General features: G+C 41.2%; 1 protein-coding gene across 2 annotated transcripts; it reads left to right on the forward strand.

Annotated features, from left to right (window-relative positions):
- The first annotated feature begins 428 nt into the window (after positions 1-428).
- On the forward strand, positions 429-15,787 carry ccdc9b (coiled-coil domain containing 9B). Of its 2 annotated transcripts, none has more exons than XM_029493813.1 (13): positions 429-592; positions 2,711-2,818; positions 2,970-3,074; positions 3,173-3,328; positions 3,902-4,051; positions 7,962-8,140; positions 9,646-9,695; positions 9,811-9,861; positions 10,195-10,291; positions 11,914-11,947; positions 12,046-12,640; positions 12,730-12,812; positions 13,137-15,787. In XM_029493813.1, the coding sequence occupies exons 1-13, from the start codon at positions 581-583 to the stop codon at positions 13,161-13,163; spliced, it is 1,647 nt and encodes a 548-aa protein (XP_029349673.1). In that variant the 5' UTR covers positions 429-580; the 3' UTR covers positions 13,164-15,787. The 2 variants fall into 2 exon arrangements, with proteins under 2 accessions (XP_029349673.1, XP_029349674.1); XM_029493814.1 differs by lacking the exon at positions 429-592 and adding an exon at positions 1,066-1,171.
- Positions 15,788-18,723: the final 2,936 nt, after the last annotated feature.

Consider the following 18,723-nt stretch of genomic DNA (forward strand, 5'->3'; position numbering starts at 1 on the left):
ATGTTTAAATGTGAATGGGTTTTTATTAGAATGGAAATTTCTGAAGAAGCTTTCTAAAAATAAATTTTAGTATCTTAATCTCTTCTCCCATTCAATTGTTTAATTCAGACATATGGCCACATAATAGAGATCTGAAGATGTATGCAGATGTATAGAGCTCTCCTATAAAGGAGTGTTGCCTATGCATAATGCATTATTGAGTCAGCTGATATAATAATTTCGTAAAAGAATTTACTGTGTATGTATATCTTAGAGCAGGATGATAGGATATAAGTAGCAGCTCTGAGTAAAGGATAAGTGAGGAGGGGAAAGAACAAGTGCTTTAGAGAAGCAGAGAGAGCAGAAGGGAGGATGTGCTGGAGGGTGGGAGGGTTTAGGGGGAGAGAGAGAGAGAGAGTGTGGACAGGCGGGTGGTTGCTGTGAAATCCGTTAACAAGGGAGCTCTGTGCATTTGTTAGACGTCTTGGCTGCTTGCCCAACTTGGCTCATTGTAATCGAGGCATGATCGTCGACTCCAGGCAGCCCTCTCTGCCGCCTCGGCTGCCTTACGCCTGGACCCAGCCCAGCTCTTATTGCTGACATGGAAAGACCCGTGAGTGTGTTCTCTCTCCTTTCCTGTCTCTCTCCCATCGCACCCTCTCTAGCTCTCTGTCTCTGGTGTTAGGTTCCCCCGCTTCTGTCGCAGATTTAGCAGTAGCTACATGCTGCGTTTTATTTGTGTCTCTGGTGCTTTCTCTCCCCCTGTTGAAGCTGCTGTAGGTGACAGGAATGCTGGGTAGGGAGGAAGCCTTGGCAGCTTTCTCTCTGCAGGCCCCTCTCCTCCCCCTTTTGCCTGCCTGTCTAAGCGTGGTAGCCGTCCAATGGCAGACCCACAATGTCTGTGTTTTGTGATTGTGTCTGTATGTGTGCATGTTAGCCATGCTGCTGCACAATAACAGAACTAGCTGGCTGAACTCAAGAGACGTACCGTCCTCACACAGTGTCTCCACTTTGGTTTGTGGAGGCCGGCATTCACTTCAGTCTCCGCCATTGGCCTTACTGAGATTCAGAGTCAGCAGCGTTTCTCCCTTGCGCCTATTCTTGGTGGTATGTCCTCATGGTCTGTTGTGTTTGGATACCCTGACAACTGGAAGCTGTGAGGTAACTACTTTCCAGCCTGCTGCCTCTTTGAGTGAGTATCAACTTTTTTTTTTTTTTGCTGTCGGTGTCTTTGCAGGTTTGAAACAGGTTGGAGTCACATCTGGAGTCACCACACAGTGTGCTGACAAAAAAAATGTTGATCCCCCTTATAGTAAGATCCAAGTCCATTAGTTTAACTCAAAATCTCAGTGGCAGCTATTCTTTATAGATTTACCAGCAGTGATGGAAAAACGCACGAAAGAATTTCTTAGGGTGCCAATGAAATGGTCTTTGTGTCCTTGCAGTGAATCATCATTCTGGAGTAGTAATATCGCCATAGAAGGAGCCTTGGTTCTTGTTCTTACTGGGGCAACAGTGGAGGATGAATATGTTGCTTACACATGACCACTTCCTCTATCTATCAAGAAACTCTGACCCCTCAGAAAATGTATACAATTTTTATCTTTGAATAAAGTGATACATTACAGTGAATTATGTTGGTTCATAGATTCGACAGGTACCAGTGGAATAACAACTTCTTAGCTGTGAATAATACATTATGTCAACACTAGGAACCACTTGTTTTTTCTAATGGAAAATAGAGCTTCTTTTTTTGACTTAGTTTGTGAGTTATGTTACTATCATTTGTATTTTTCTGGAATCCTTTTGAAGATATTGCATAGACAACAGGTGGATGGAAGAAACGGCAGCAAACTCCAGTCCCCTCTTTTCAAAGTATTGGCACAGATTTGTCCATCACATCACTTAATCATAAATCCCATAAATTATTACAGTTTCCAATATTTCTAACATTTCCTTTGACACATGACACAGTACTATGGTTTTATAGCACCTTGTACTTTGCAGAATGGAGATCTTAATTCATCAGTCTTTTAAAACATGCACCCTATTAGTTTGAACCACAGCCACTTAAAGGAACCGCAGTTTCACCATTTGCACACCTGTCACCTTAAGATCGGATGCACAGACCAGATTGGCCGTAGAACATTAAGTGAGTTACCGAGATCTGTGTTGGAGATGACTTATACTTCCACATTATCAGTCAGTGTTGCTATCTTTGTCCACATTTGAGTGTCCTTCAACTCAGCAGCAATTCATATTTACAGCTGGGTTTTTCAAGTTTTTCAATATGGTGCCTCTTGTCGCGAGAGTTGGCGTGCCCTGCTGAACGAATCAGGATGTTTAGGATGCCCTGCAGTCTGAATATGCATTCTGCCTGTGTAACTGAGCTTAGTAATGAATGCTCCATCTGTGGTGGCTGTGAGGGCATGTTAGTATTGTGTGTTATCACAGCACATGTAGTGGTGTGGACACATGACATTTTCAGTTGGATTGAACAGAATGACAAGTTGACTACTTTTTTGCAGCTTCTAATATTTTTAAAGCAGACTGTATTCAAAGTTTTGCCAGTTTAAACTCTGAATCTTTATGGTAATTGCAGGCCAAAACGGGAGAGTATTGAACCTCAATTGTCCAAATTGTATCGATAGCTAATGTACTGAGAAACTGATCTGTTTGAGTATGTGGTCTTGTTTCTTACTTTCCGATGACATTGTATGTGTCTTCACAGACCACCAGTGACATGATGCCCAAGAGGGATCATGAGAGGGACTTAGAGCTGGACAAGAAGATTGAGGCACTTCGCAGGAAGAATGAAGCACTCATGAAGCGGTACAAGGTCAGCACAAGTGTTTGCAGGCAGAGAAGTGCCTGTGGTGTTTAAAGTTGTTGTGAGGAAGAGAAGGTCTTGAGCATACCTCTATTACACGAGACTTTGTTGCTCTTAGCAGGCTTCCTGATTATCTTTGTTTTTATTGATTTGCATTTAGGAGGTGGAAGAGGACAAGAAAAGAGCAGAGGAGGAAGGAATGGCCCTGCAGAGCAGAAAGGGCAAAGCTGATGACCTTACCATCACAATCAGCAAGTCTACCAGTGTGAGTGTCTGCAGTATGGTAACAGATTTTCTGCAGAAGATTCACAACTACAAAATGTCAATATTTTATAACATGTTCCCCTCTTTGGTTTGAAGCAGGATAGTCGTGTGGTGGTGACAAAGCCATTCAGTGGCAGTTCACCAGCTGGGAAAGGACAACAGGAGGCTGGGTCTGATAGAGGGGGAGAAGGCCTTTCACAGAGTGCTGGCCGAGGCCACAGGAAGCAGTTAACCGTCACCATGGCAGGCAAAAAGGTAAATTAACTGGCCTGCCAATTTCTGCTGTCCATTAATTGACAAGTAAAAAATTTTGATGAAAAATATTTGATGAAAACTCCTTTAATTTTAATGACAACCTGAACTATACATACTGGCTGTTGAGGTGAAGCCCGAGGATCACCAGACACTATCTCTGGGCACCAGTGACATCTATACCATAATTCAGGACAACGTATGGGATATTTTGTTGAGATATTTCTTTCTCTGGGGCTAAAATGCAGTAGCTCAACCTACATAAAGACATAGCTATCCAAAGAACTGTCACACTAGAATTGCAAAAAAATGTGAAGAAATATCCATAAGCTTGTTCAGTCAGAACATTTCTGGATGAAAGATTATATTTATGCAAGAGCTCAGAGTTTCATATCTTTATGAATGGTCTGTATAGAGACCAGCAGATGTCAATGTGGATACTTTGATTAGTACACATGAAATAATGCTTTATTTACAGCGTCAAAATAATTCTTGTGTGGTTGTAATTAAACTGGTCTTCTTGTGTTGCATGTTGCTGCAGTTATGACACTTCAATATAAGTAACTGTCTCTCCAGGGTAAGAGGGTGGTGAGTGAGAGGCCAGAGAAGAGGATGGGCTCTGTGGACGTCAAGAGCCCTACAGATGACGGGCAGGCGAGGCGCTTAGAGTCAGCAGGGAGAGGGAAACAGCCACCTCACACACCCAAGAGAAACACAGCAGCTGAGGTTTGGAAAGACTGAGCACGCCAATGATCATATGCTCCAGCATTTAAAACCTAGCATGCACCCTCCTGACTGTTTCCTTTCTCACATTCCCCTTTGTTTCTACTCTTGTGCTGCACAGACATATTTTACATAGATGTCAGACATGTCGGCTGGCCACACCCCTCCAATGACGGAGCACAATGGTTTATGGACAGGAGGTGGGCTGTGGCTGTGACTGGTGTGGGATTAGTATCTTATAGACCTGCAGAATGAATAGAAACTGTCTAGAACTAAAACTGAGTACAAATTGAGAATCTTCAAAATGTCTTAATGCCTGTTCTTACTTGTTTAATTTTTTTCTTAATGTGATACTGCTTCGGTCTGATGGCTGATGACTTAGTCTCCCTCTGAAGATCTTTTGTTGTATTTTTAGCAACAACAAAAAATTCTCAACCTTTGTCAAGATTCTTCTCGTTTGTGGAACTGCAGAGAATGCTTCTCGTGCCACAAAAGCTAATGCTCTTGTTATAATAGAAGATATCATTTTAATATCAATAGCTTTACTTAGTACCTATGGGCAGAGTGCCCATGCTTAGCTCAGATAAGCAGAGACACATGGGCACGTGTAGTAATCCTGGCCGGGATGTGAAATGGTACACGGTCACTGATCTTAGCCCCCCCCCCCCCCCAAGTATGCAGAACTGAAGCAGCTGCTCTACCTCAATTTAAAACCTGACGTACCCTCGCGTGCCCACTCTTTTACAGACATCCCAGCTGCCTCATGAATATCCTGAAACACAACACAGACAGCTGATTTTCATCACTGTAAACACAGACAAGCTCCTGTTCCAGGAGGGGGCTCTAGAAACACAACCATTTGTATATACACACCTTTGTTTGATTGGCTGATGCACCAAGCACTGGGTCTGCTGTGCACCAAATCTACAGGCTGATCACGCTGTTCTTTTGCCTTTATTTCTGGCTCACTTGTCTCATCCCCCTTTATTCATCATGTTGACTGAATCAGCATTTAAACAGTTGCCAGCGCTCCAGTGCGCTAGTCATCTGTGAACCCCAGAGACCAGCGGGTTTCTATGTAGTTGTTCTACAATGCCAGTATCATTTAACACAATTTATGAGAGTAACATGGAGAATGCCATTGGCATTGTCAAATGGGCTTTGACATGGGTGACATGGGCTCTAGAAATATCCTGGATCTAGAGGGCTTGTGAGAGGGGTGTGGTTATTTGGCAGTGTCCCAGTTAGACTGTGATGCCTTTAAGTCCCTCATGCCTAGACATCAGTTCACACTTAGGAGATAGATGAAGGTAGGAGAGAGGAAATTGAGAGAGAGAGATGGGTGGTGGGGGGGCACTCCTGGCAGCCCACTGTCTGGTTCTATCCTCCATCTCCTTCTTTGGATCCTATAGGGATCTTCCCTCCTCTGGCATGATTGTTTCCCCATTCCCACCACCCTGAAAAGGCTGATTTGATCTAATTAACATTCGACTGCATTCTCACTCAAAAGGCTCATTATGCGGCCAAGCAGAACAGGCCTGGCAAGGTGCCAGGAAGGGGTCAGAGAGGGAGAGGAACAGTATGAGTAGAGTGAAGAAAAGAGAAAAGGTAGTCAGGGGTCCTTTGTGATTGTGTTGGTGCTGGACTGCACTTGGGTGTGGGTAGAAGAACATGTCTGTACGTGGGTGTGCTAACCACTCCAGCACTGATTGTTTCTCCCTTTGCCGATGTTCATGCAAATGTTGCTGTTAATTGCAACATGACTCACCAGCTGTTTACATAGACAGAGCATAACTTGCAGTCAGAAATAAAAAAGAACTGTAATTTTTTGCCTGCAATATGGTGCGGTTCATTTTCCAAACCACCGAAGTTCAACCATCTGCAAACTATAGCCTGCCACTATGATGCCATTGCTAAGTAGATATTTGAAACCAGACAAGTGCCAAGTTATGCTGCAGCAGCATTAGTCCACTTGGGGGCAGTGTAAGCTTCTTAATTTTTCCCACTTGACAGGTCTATGTCCTGATTTGATTATCTTATGCCGTTATGAAGCAGTAATGTAACTCTTAAAATCTTTGTTTCGTTTCTTTAGAAAATGCTGCTGTGTCACCCTCATCAACAATATATAAGTCTTTTTTTCCTACTTCTCCTCCCTCCTCTTTGATCTTTCAGTTGAAAAAGTAACAGAAGCCAAGAAATGGGAAAAACACAGGTATCATCATTGAAATACAAAGTTTAGATATTGCAGCACTACCATACAGGTACACAAAGAGACAGAGAAATGTAAAAAAAAAAATAAATAAATAAATCACATTGCATGTGATGACAGTACCTCCGCTCTTTCAGTTGCTTGTCACTGTCTGCCTTGCGCTGGCTAGCCTGGAAATGTTGCAAGAAAAACTTAGACGTGTCTCACAGATCAGACCTATGATAAACAGGCTGACTGGGGAAGCAGGGAGTACGAGCTTCAAAGGACTGCTGAATATGCCATATGAAATGGGAGTCTGTTCATGTCTCTGTCTTGTCTACTCTACAGTTGATGCAGTTAGTTTTTTTTCCCAAGTGTTACATAAGTAACTGTTTTGTTTAACAAAAAAACTGTGCAAATGTTCAGAATAAGAGCAGAGCCATTATTTTTTTTAGTTGCCTTTCATCCATCTAAATTAGACAGTTTTAAACTAAGTCCTGCTCTCTCTCAGCTTTGGGTCCTGGCCTCTGACACTCTCTGTGTGTGAACCTATGGAGGTGAGTAATTGAAAAGTGCTAATTAGTGGCTGTGGTGGCAGCAGGGGATGGCCTGTTGCAACATGTGAGAAGTGACTTCCCTTGTGGCCCCTGATATCTTCCAGGGGCCAGAGGAGAGGGAGGAGAGATGAAATGGAAAACACAGGGATGAGCACAGATGCTATGTTCAGTAGTAAGTGGACACAGAGAGGAAACATGTTTACCTGACAATGATTGGTCCACACCTAAGGACAAAACATCGCTCACCATAGTTTCTCAGCAGGCCTGCGTGCTGTTTATGTTTCTCAGTGCCTTTACTGTTGCTGTGAGATACAATGTGCAGAGAAGCATGAAGATTTATTCCCCCTTGTTAAATATCACTCTGTATCCTACACATGGCTGTTTACAACATAACAACATAACAACAACAGAAACAAACCTTGACCTTAAAGTCCAAGGCCTGCTGGTTTTCTACGTGATTTCCCTCAGAACACTGCACTGTTTGTTGACCTGGTCATCTCCAGGCCTTTGTGACAACAGTGCACAGTCTCTGTTTCCTTTGATGTGCTAAAGAGCCTGCATTACATTTTGCTGTAGTATTTGCAAGTAATCCTTTTCCAGTCATCACCATAATCAATAAACTGCGTTAAGAGCGGAAAAGGGGGAAGAGGACGTAGTTATATTTACAGTATATTGCATTTTTGCCTGTAATATTGTCTCAAAGAATTTCATTGCGTTTCCTCACAGTCTTAATGGTACACAAATAGCAAACTGGTACAAGCTTTTCATAATAAAACAGGTTTCCAGAAGCAATTATTACTATTTAAAGTGAGGTAGGGATTGGCAATTACAGCAATGCAGAATGGATGGACATACCAGAGATATCCTGTTTACTCCCTTTCTTTTAATCTCTACAGATCTGTATATTGCCCCGTTGCTGTTTAATTATTTGTTTAGAGATGAGAAGCTCTTTTTGTTTATGACCACCCATGCCTGATGTTGGGCGGTTGTTGATCCTTCCACTGCTCTGATTAGCTTGAAGAGTGAAGCTTCAAATGTTTTTTAATCTGACACTGAGAAGCCAGTGTTTCTTTTCTGAATGCATAGACAGTATGCTGATATAAATCTACATAAAGAAGGCTGCTTGTTTGTAAGCACTAAATCACTGAAATGTTTTGTGTCCACATAGGAGCTCGAAAGTCTACAAGCCAACACGGACCTCAACATCCCCACGTTGAAAGAGGAGCAGGAAGAGTATATGAAGTGGAAGAAAGAGCGTGAACAGATTGACAAGGAGAGAGTGGCCCGCCATAAAAACGCCAAGGGCCAGTGGAGACGGGCATGGGACATGGACAAAACTGAAAACATGTAAGATTAAGCACTCACTTTTCCCATGGCACTGCTCCCATCTGAGATTTCTCACAGCTGGTCTTCTGGGTAATATTTCATTGGCTTGCTGTTTTGGTGTTGGAGATGTCAACTGAATAGATTTGTTGTCCTCCAGTATTGCCTAATCAAGGGACGCTTGGTGGCAGTTGCTAATGGCAAATAGTTTGATTTGTCCAGTTGGAGTTGTTAATCTCCTTGTTTCAATTTAAATTTTGTTTCAACCCTAACCCTAAATTTTATCCTTGTATGTCATTAGTTTCACAGTCTTTTTACATCATGCAATGAAAAAAAAAAAAAAAAATCAAAAGCCTAGCCATATATGTCTGTGTTGCCTTGGATTTCATGTTGACAAGAAGATGGATGCATATTCATATATCTGTATATTAGTCGATTTATGTTAGCATAAAAACTGGAAGGAGTATACAGCTCTGTGCAAAGGTAAATCTGGTGAGCTTTCGACCCGCTGGTCGTTGAATGTTTCTTTTTAACCTATGAAGCTTGATTCATCCCTTCATCTAAAGCTTGGCAAGAAAGCCAGAATGTTATCACTTTGACACATTTTTCTTAAAAGGTGTTGTAATCATGGTAAAAGGTAACTTCATTGTAATATGACTAGCCTCATTTGCTATACCCCTGCCCTGCCCAATGCCTTTTCAGCATAATTTGGCTTTTTTTTTTACTTTTCAAGAATCTATTATTTCTGGATTATTTATCATAACCCATCATCACAGGATGTTGCAAAAAGATTCCAAACCCTATTAATTGCTTATTAGAATTATAGAATTTTTTGCCTGTAATGATATTTTACTGTACGATTAGCTTGGATTAGAATGCCTTCATTGTCATTGTATACTTGATACAGTGAAACTGCAGGAGCCCATCACAGTGGCAATCACAAACATACACATAAGAAGAATAAATATGAATAAATAAATATATATTCTTACGTATTCTAGGATGGGCTAATGAACTCAATGATGAAGACACAAAAAGCCTGCCACCCCATTCCTTGAAAAAATCAAACAGTAGCCAAAATGACTGGAAGCAAATATGCAATGCATCAGTTTGATGCATTGGTTAGATACCAAACAAATGGTGCTGCACTGCAAAAAGTAAATGAATGTGCTGTTTAAGGAAGCATTCAAATGTAAAGAGACAAGGAAAAAGCAGCTATTTTTAGCTTGGGATAAGGGATGGAATACCTTTCCTTATTTGGAAAGGCTTAAACAAGACTTGCAAGTAAGAATAGAGGAGGAAATGTGTTTTTGATTCAGCAGTTTAGATGGTTTAGGTGATTGTCAAATGCAGTGGTGTGAGTTGCAGGACAAATAAACTTCTCAGTAGTTCCACAAGAATCCAAGTAAAAATGTATTGATGATGCTCAAAGCTCAGAAGAGCCTGTTTATGGGGTGTAAATTAGCTATTTTGTCACCTCAACACTTGGATTGTTTTCTGTTCTGTCTAAGATGAACCTCTGGCTTTAGGTTTTCAGACAAGTCCCTGCCTGACAGAGACTGGGGACCTTCTGGCAGAGGTAAGACAAAGTCCAGGCACACTACAAACTTAGGAAAAACCTTTAATATCAAAGCACGATTCATTGTTTCATTCTTTTACTATGTTTTTTTTTCTGTTTGTTTTTTCAATTCCAGGTGGACGGAATACAAGACGAGGACAACCCAGGACAAATGTGGACTCAAGAGGTATCCATTAAGTCAGCACCTTAACATAATTGTACTGTAAAGAAAAGATAAGATCCCTTTAGGAGTCTGTGTTTTATTTTTCTGAATTGCACTCAAACGTATATTGCTGCCAGAATTTCACAATGTTTGAAAAGAATACTGTAGCGACGTAGTTCATCTTAAATTGTAAATTTTAAAAGAAAATAATCCTGAGTGTTTGTCTGAAACTGAAAGAAACTGGAGCCCACACAGTGAAAAATTAATTAGTTAAAATACAAAAATTGTCTGTAGAACAACTATTTATGAAAGTGTCATGCAGTGGTAACTTGAATTCTCTGTACTCTCCTATCTCAGGTCACGAGAAGCGAGGAAAAGAGAAGGGAGCTAAAAATGTGTTAGTGATGAGCAGTAAAGCAAAAGGCAAAGACCGCCTGACTGGGAGGGCCAGGAGGTCAGTAACTGCTATTTTATTAACTGCTGTTTTTAGCTTTCAGTTTTACACAAAACAGCCTGATGATAAAGTTGATTCAACCATTGTGATGTCTTTCACCACAGCATAAATTAACCCATATTAAAATAATTACTATGACTAATGAAGTATGCAAAACAGTTGTGAAGGCACATTGTTTCGCATCCCTAGGATGTCATAAGACTTAGAAGTTGTTGCAGCTGACTAAATAAACCCAGAAGGCCTCATTCACTTCCCACTGCATTCATGCATTCATCCGCCAGCATTTCCTCTGTTGTGCAGGAAGCTAGTGTGTGTTGTGATGAAGAAGCTCTCGGGGTGTGCTGTTACACAACTGTTGCTCACAATCTGAAATAAAAACACCAGGATCACAGACCTGGATGAGAGCCATCCTAATCTTGCAGTGTGAAAATGTAATTTGCCAGATGACTTTCAGTCTCTGTCTCAGGGCTGTATTAGGTAGGAGTCAGGGGACAGTGTAAAACAGCACTCAGGTATGTTCTAACAAATACTTGTTACCAGATTGTGCTTTAGTCTTGCTGAGACTCAGCTTGCCAGAGCTAAGATGCTGTACCTACAACTTTATCTGCCTTTCCCATCCTATACTCTCCTTTACTATGTTTTACTTGAGATAACAATTTGAAAGGAGTAGTTTTCTATTTTCAGAGCACATTTGTTTTCTTGACAAGAAATGGATGAGGAAATGCTACTCTGATGGCTTCTGGCTGTTTTTTTTTTTTTTTTTTTTTTTTTTTTTTGAAAGCATGCAACAAAGTTTATTTCAATGCATGTGTGTGATCATCATTTGCCCACCCTGGAAGCTAGTTTGTTGATCTTTATTGAGTGAAATGGCATTTGTGTGGCAAGGAGGGCAGTGCTACACCTCACTGAATATAGGGGGAAACAAAGGACAGGCAGGATGCAGAAGGATGGACAAGGGAAGGGAAGAAGGTGGTGCTGGGAGGAACTGGTGGAGTGAAGGATTCTGTGCTTTTCCTGTCACCTCAGTCAGGATTATGAGAGTCCAGAGGGTTTCTGTGTATATCTCTGGAGAGATGGAGTCCAGATAGGTGAAGGTGTACTAATGTAGGAGCCGAGTCAAAGATGGGTTATCTAGTGATGGAATGAAAGAATAGCTCAGCCCATTTTTGGCAGGATTCATCAGTTCTTCATGATGTGACCCAACACGAGCAGGCAAGTGACACCACACGTGCATGTGGGCATTCCCTAAGTATGAGTGAGACCATTACCAGGGCCCAGAGTCGGGTCGGGGACTCTGGCTTCCCAGGCCGTAAGTAAGTGCATATCAGAGCAGGACAGGAGGGCCACATGCTGCTCCATATCCCTCAGCACTCCCCATCCACACCCGCCACCAACATCTCACACCCCGAAACCCACTCCCCACTCCCCACACACCAGACGAGCCAGAAGCACCCCACCTGGCCACGCCAATGCCCCCACGGACGGACACCGGCGAAGCGCCTGAAGAGGGGAAGGGCTGCAGGGCCCAGGGGCTGAATAGCATTGAAACAAATGAAAGAATAACATTTCTATTACCACACTGTTAGTTAATGGGTTTGTATAAAAGTCCCATTATTTTTCAGATGGCAGGCAAATGAAGAAGGAGAGAACCTACAGGTGAGAAGTGAAAGTATAAGTATGAATTCCGTATTAGTAAATAAATATTATTGAAGAACTAAAAACACCTACTTGGTTGTTCTAATTTCATCTTTTAGACATCAGATACAACATTGGAGGAGTTCTTGGAGGAACTTGATGCCCTAACAGATGCTGAAGCAGAAGATCAGGACCCAAAAGTGAAATTGTTGCCCAGCCCAGATTCACTGAGTACTTCTGAGGACAGTGGATCCTCAGTTCCTGTGTCCGCTGCTACTTTGAGAGAAGACGTCTCCACTCATGAGTGGGTAGAAGCCTCATCCCCTCGGAGTTTGGAGAAGAAAGTACGCTTCTCGGAGGAACTCATCCAGGGAGCTCATATGGGCTGTTACAACTCTGCCAACTCCGAATTAAGAAGTCAGAGCTCCATTAAAGTTTCTTCACCTAAAAAGAGTAAACATGAAACGCAGGGGCCACACCAGACTCTTGAAATTGCCAACCAGGACGAAGGTAGTCTTCAGGATCAGGGAGGTGGTTTGTCTGCTCCTCCTGTTGCTCAGAAACAAGCACCCGAAACTGAATGTACAAAAAAAGACAGCAATCCCCCCACAGCTGGCGACTCCCCCCCTGCTGAAAAAGCCTGTGCCTCTCTACAGGAGGCGTCTGTCCAACCTGTAGAGCTTGCCAAGTGCAACATCAGCAACACAAGTGCAGGTACAAAGTTGCCTCAATAGCTTTATGACCTTCCTGATAGTCCATCTGGATGATATATAACTGAGCTAATGCTGTTTTTTCCCTCATAGAGGAGCTAATAGACTCCGGTCTCTCTGTCCTGAGCCTAGAGTCAGGAGAAACGCACCCAACACACTCCACCAGCAGTGACAAGGTCAGTGTGAAAAACAGGAAGAGGAATTGGAGAATGGATAGATGTGTAAATGGACTTGTTGGAAGTGCAAATGGGTGAAGCGAGAGAGAGATCAGATATAATATGCATCCCAATTTAAGTATATTTGCCACCACTAAGGCCTATTTTGAGTGCAGGAGAAATGGTCTCAGGGGAGCGTCTCAGTCTCATCCCAAATATTTAGTACCTGCTTAACTCAATCACAGAGAAGAAAAGTGATGAGGCTCATATAAATAAATTGTGAATTATAGAAAAGAGATTACGGCCTTACTAAATAATTGCTTTGTATGTTTTTCTTTTTTGCAGGCAAGAGAGCATGGGAAGATTGTTTGATTTAACATTTTTGAGAAGAAAATACTGAAACCAAAACATAGAAATGCAGAGCCTTGCTCTTTGCATTGGGATGCATCATTTTGCTTCAGGTATCTCTATTGAGATACAAGATTATGGCTTACACACAAAACCATCAGTTAATTTCACTGTGGCATGTCCCACCTATTGAAGTTTTAATATCTCTCAAATATACATAGAAATGGTGTATACCTTTTCCCAGCTCAAATATCTTTACATCCAAGCACTTTATGCGTATAAAAGTATGTGTACTGACGCATTATACAGTATGTTAGTATGCTGCTTGAGTGCAATATCACAGAATGTTTACATTTGTATGAAAAATTTTAAGGTACATATCAGGAGGCTAGCTAATTGGTTAACTTAGGTAGCCCTTGACAATAAACATCAGCCACAGTTGTATTATCTAGTGCCTGATTATGCCTTAGAAGTATGTCTGGCAATGGAATAAAGTCTGTATTATGATACAGTAGTGACAAGCCTACAGTAGAGTACATATTATTTGATAACGGCTTCAGCATTAATGGCCTTTTGTGAGCTAGAAAATCAATACAATATTTAAGGGTACATTTGAGACTTGCTGTTTTATTGGCCACTGACCAGGACACTGTTAAGTTTCCAAAATATTACAGCTGACATAAATGTCTTTCGATAAAAAAAAAAATAATGTAAAGGGACTCTCCACTGATTTTACTCAAGCTCAGTTTCCTCATTATGGTGAGTACAACACAGACTGTAAAAAAGAAATAAATAGAAAAGCAGTGAAATTTCTCAGAGGGGCTTCATCGAGTCTGAAAAAAATAACCCTTTTGATTTCAAAGTGATGCCATGAATTTGGACTTTACAAATTTATCAAAATAATCACATGCTACGAACTTGGGGGTGGTGTTTAACAGGCATAGGTGGCCCAGCAAAGAAACACAAAGGTTCCATTATGGGAACTATATTGTGTCCAGTGTAGAGAGTATGTGAGGATGTCTCAGCTTCTGCAACACATATTTAGATTTCAGTCTGTCCAACTTAATCACTGGAGTATTCTTTTAACTGTAGGGTAATTTACACTACTCAACTAAAGAATTACTTTGTTTTAAAATATTTTTAAATCAACAATAACACTGTAGAAATAAAATCTCAAACTTGCCCTTTAACACACTACTGTTTTGCTTCCTGAAATCAGCACACTTTCACAGTTGAATCCCAAATGTTTTCTCTTCCTGGGGACTCCTCTTTGCATTTAGGCACTTAATTTTGTAATTTATGTCCAATTTTGCTAAAGGCAACAATAATGGGCAGAAACATGGAAGTAATGGTTGTGGATTAACAACCAATACTTTTCATACATTTTCATTTAATAGTTTTTGCTGATTTTGTTTTTGAGAACAACTGTCTCAGTGTGGAAGGATGGAACAGTTTACAACCTCTTTCTCTGTAGACGCTTCACTGGGACGGACATACTGAACATATATCATCCATTTCCATGAGAATCCAACCAAAGTCAAAACACTGGGATTCAGCTGTAGCTCCCTCTTTGCATTGTTTTGCCGTTTTTTTTCACTTTTGTAATCAGGAAAGCTGACTAATTGGTTTTTTTTTTTAAACTTCCTCAATAAGAATTTAGCCTGTTGTTGTGCCTTGCATACTTTACACAGTATACATTCACATAATGAGGGTATTTATTTTATGGTTTATACCATAAGAAGCTGTAGTGTTAACTGTACTGTAGTAACAGTGCAGCATTGGTACAATTTTATTTATTCGCCTCACCGTTGGACTACAGAATGTTACTTAGAATGATTTTTCAAATCTAAAACAGTTTCCAAACAATGTGTATGTGCATTATATTAGCTGTTTATTTCTGTGACATGTATGGTTTTGCTTTTATTTATTGCCGCTCTTTTATTGTATTTTTGGTGCCAACGAAAAATATAATAAGAAGCCTTACAAGAACTCTGTCCTCAAAGAAGTTTATAGTTTTCATCAATGCTACAGTGTAGTAAACAGTTAGGTAACATCAAGTAGAGAACATAGTGGACGTGCTCTGAGCTGCAACGTCCTGTCAGCCTCAATCGTGGTTACATAAAATACAAACAATCAGGAATCTAACAGAAGCACACTGGGATGACCAGTACAGCCATTCAAGGGAAAAAAAAATTGTTTTCGATTCGGGGCCTTATTCTGTATTATATATGGAATTTGAATATGTGGTAAAAGAAAAATGAATTCAAAAAGTAGGTCATTTAGATTACCTCTGTTATTTTTAAAATTCCCTGTGGGATTCAATGTAGTGAAACTAAATTTAGGACCTACAACCGTAGAGCTGTTTATCCATGTTTAGCACACTGTCTTGGTCCACCTCGGTGTCCACTGCTGTCATCTGTATTTTCACAGAGATGTGTAAGTGTTTATGTGTATGCCTGGTATGAGTGTGTGTGCGCGTGCGCGTGTGCGTGCGTGTGTGTGTTAGATTGATCACAGCTCTTTACTGTACAAAGTGGCTCATGCTAACTTAGATCTGTGTGCAACATAGCTTGATTTACTGTAGAACAATTTGGAAGGAAGAAGGCATACAGAACATCAATAAAGTGTTTTTCTGTATTTCAACTTCCCTAATCATGACTCATCATTTTGTTTGACCATCACATCTTTCTGACCCTCTCCTGCCTCCCCCAACACCATGTGGATGAGTTACTAAGCAAGGTGACAGTAGTGAGTCTCAGAGAGAAAAAAAAAAGGCAGCTTTAGAACAGAAGCAGTCTGCTAATGTTTGACCTTGGTCTACTGGGTCTGCATTAATGTCAGATGAGCTCTCTGCAGGGTTTTTCAATTGGAAACGGCTCCTTCGCAGTCCTACAGGTGGGACCTCCCGTAGGTGCTACTGTTTTAATTATCTCCTCCAGGGGCTGTCTCCATATCAGCCTTCTGCCACTGAGACATTAAAACTTGTGACCTGCTGAACAGCGTACAGAAACCTGGGTCTCTATTGAGACATTTCATTTTTTCCTTTTCAAACTGGCTCTTCGACTCCTGCAGAGGAGATTATAAAACATACTGTCTCTGGACATAACACTGCTGGTTCACTGTGGAGCTAAGCTGGCTTTTTCTAAACTGTGTGACGTAATAGTACACTATAGTGGGAGTGTTGATATTATGGAAATAAGTCTGTAGGCTGTGTTTTAGGATTGAAGTGTGGTGTAGGATCACATGAACAGCAGTATGCAGTAAATAGAAGCTTCAGAAGCTTCCTTATCTGAGCAAAAATCCAGAAGAGCCCAACTTTTGGTAGATGCAGCTTTTTAGCAAGATGGTGCAAAGCCCTATTTTTGTGTGCATCAAAAGGCTTTTTGTTTTTGTGCTTGGTTTGAAATTTGTGGTCGGGAGAGAAGTTTTCTTTGTACTGTTCTGTGACAGAACCAGACTGGAGAGCAAAGAGGCACTTAAGATTCCACCTTAAAGCAATAGCTTATTTGTTATTAGCATTTTTGCTGGAAATTAGATGGGAGGATCAATACCACTTTCATATCTCTCCGGTAAATGTACGGCTATAGCCAGTGCCTCTTAGTTGGGATCTGCATAAAGACAGAAATGAAATAGCTGTGGACTAAATCTTTTCGTATAACTTTCTGAAAGAAAGTGAAAAAAGGTTTGCTGGCTTTAAGTTAAAATCTACATTGTTAAGCTCTTATTCTTCTTTGGCTTTTGGTGCCTTCTATTATCACTGCATCATTTATCATGATGAGGTAATAGTTGAGAGCTCTTGAGGTGTTTCATTAGTGTTGATGGAAGTAGGTTAAGTGAAAATCATGTTTGGCCCAGCCTTGTGACCCTGACCAAACCTAAGTGTGTGCATCAACTGCCCCCCCCCCCCGGCCATATTGATCAGGGGTGGGCCCCTGATGTTAGCATGATCTAATAAATCAAGTCAAGCGCACTCAGTCTGTCAGTACAGTGATTATTAGTGTGACTTTACGGAAACACATTATTTAGTGTTGTGTTGAAATGATCTTGCATCTTATGTGGATGTATGAGTTCTATAATATTATTCAATGGCAATGCAATTTCAGGCCATCATAATCTAAAAATGTAGTCTTTACTTCAGCGGCTACATGATGATTATCATTCCTATGTTGATGATTGGTGTCGTTTGCTAATCACCATGTTTTCATGTCTTGCCTCTCTGACACGCAGTGTAGCTTTAAATCATGTATCCCAGTATGGGCCCATCTCTTGACCTTTTGACCTTATCGATGTAGACCAGCTGCAGATCAGCTGCACCGTAGTAACACAATTATGGGTTTGTCTGTGTATGATTTAAAATTAAATTACATTGATTTTTTTTCAAAAGGTCTGGGACAAAAATTAGTATTGTACATAAACTGACAATGGACTGAGAAAATCCTCAAGTTAGAGCAGAAAGCTTTTGCATATTCATAAGTTTTCCTTTACTGACCAGAGCAGCTGCAACAGGCAACATATTAGAATAAGTGCAGACTAAAAAGCGAAGCAACAGCTGCAATAACAACTAAAGCTTTTTATATTTTTTCAGTCATTTGATCAATGTTTTGAATTTTGTAGTTGTTCTCCTTTAAAGATTGCATGTGATTTATCGCCTGGCTGAGGCTGCAAAGCAATTTGATTTTGTCCTGAACTTTAATGCGACATATGACGGATTGCAGCTCAGATGATATAATCATCTACCTTGGTGGCTGAGTTCAACAGTGCAAAGGTCAGCTGCTTTATCCTGACTGACACAGCTTTCAGCAATAACTGTCTGTACTGATGAACTCCTCCATCGATAGCTCGCTCGTTTCTCCCACCATATATCACCAGGAGCCAGAAATTGCACTGAGAAAACATCTCAGGCCCCTCTGTGAACAGAGGCCACTAAAACATCGACAGGCCTGTCCCTGTGTTGGATACGCTCTGTATTCCATTTTTCCGGTACACATGGTTTATGTTATGATAATGGCAAATGCTTGTCTTCCCTGATGAATGGACTTCCTGTATAGCTCGCAGGACACATACCTTGGCTTTGGTTCTGAAAATCTATCACTTTAGTACAACAGTGCAAGTCACCACTGTTTACATCACAGTGTAAAGTTACTAATGCACTGGCTGCTCAGCGGAAATCATGTTGTTTGATATTCAGTGTGATAGTGAATGATGCTGGCCACCACCAGCACAGAAACCAAACCTTTCAGCCAAACAGTCCATTTCAGAGAGAGGTGGATCAAAATAGCTCTAAGCCGTGTTGTGTAATGTGTTCCTCTCCGAGCAGAGCTCTCAAATCGATACACCTCCCTCAAATGCTGCTGAGAGAGTGCATGAGGTGGTTGGTCTTGTTTCCACTTCACAGTTCACCACATGTGACTGTGTGAAGTGGTTTCAGTGAGAGCTGCAGTGAGTGAACTGTGGCAGTCTGGGAGATGAATGCTTTGCTTTCTGTGAGCAGCAGACAGTCCCTGTGGTCATACACTGGACAGTTCACTCTGGTAATTAAAGCCCCCCCCCCCCGCCGCCCCAACATAATTTCATTAAATACCTA

The sequence above is a fragment of the Echeneis naucrates genome, chromosome 22 (genome assembly GCF_900963305.1).
Source record: "Echeneis naucrates chromosome 22, fEcheNa1.1, whole genome shotgun sequence".
NCBI lineage: Eukaryota > Metazoa > Chordata > Actinopteri > Carangiformes > Echeneidae > Echeneis > Echeneis naucrates.

Excerpts from the sequence above, each read along its gene's own strand:
- ccdc9b (XM_029493813.1), top strand. Across the intron at positions 10,292-11,913 it reads CTGACTGGGAGGGCCAGGAG|ATGGCAGGCAAATGAAGAAG; the intron begins GTCAGTAACTGC and ends ATTATTTTTCAG. Across the intron at positions 11,948-12,045 it reads AAGAAGGAGAGAACCTACAG|ACATCAGATACAACATTGGA; the intron begins GTGAGAAGTGAA and ends TTCATCTTTTAG.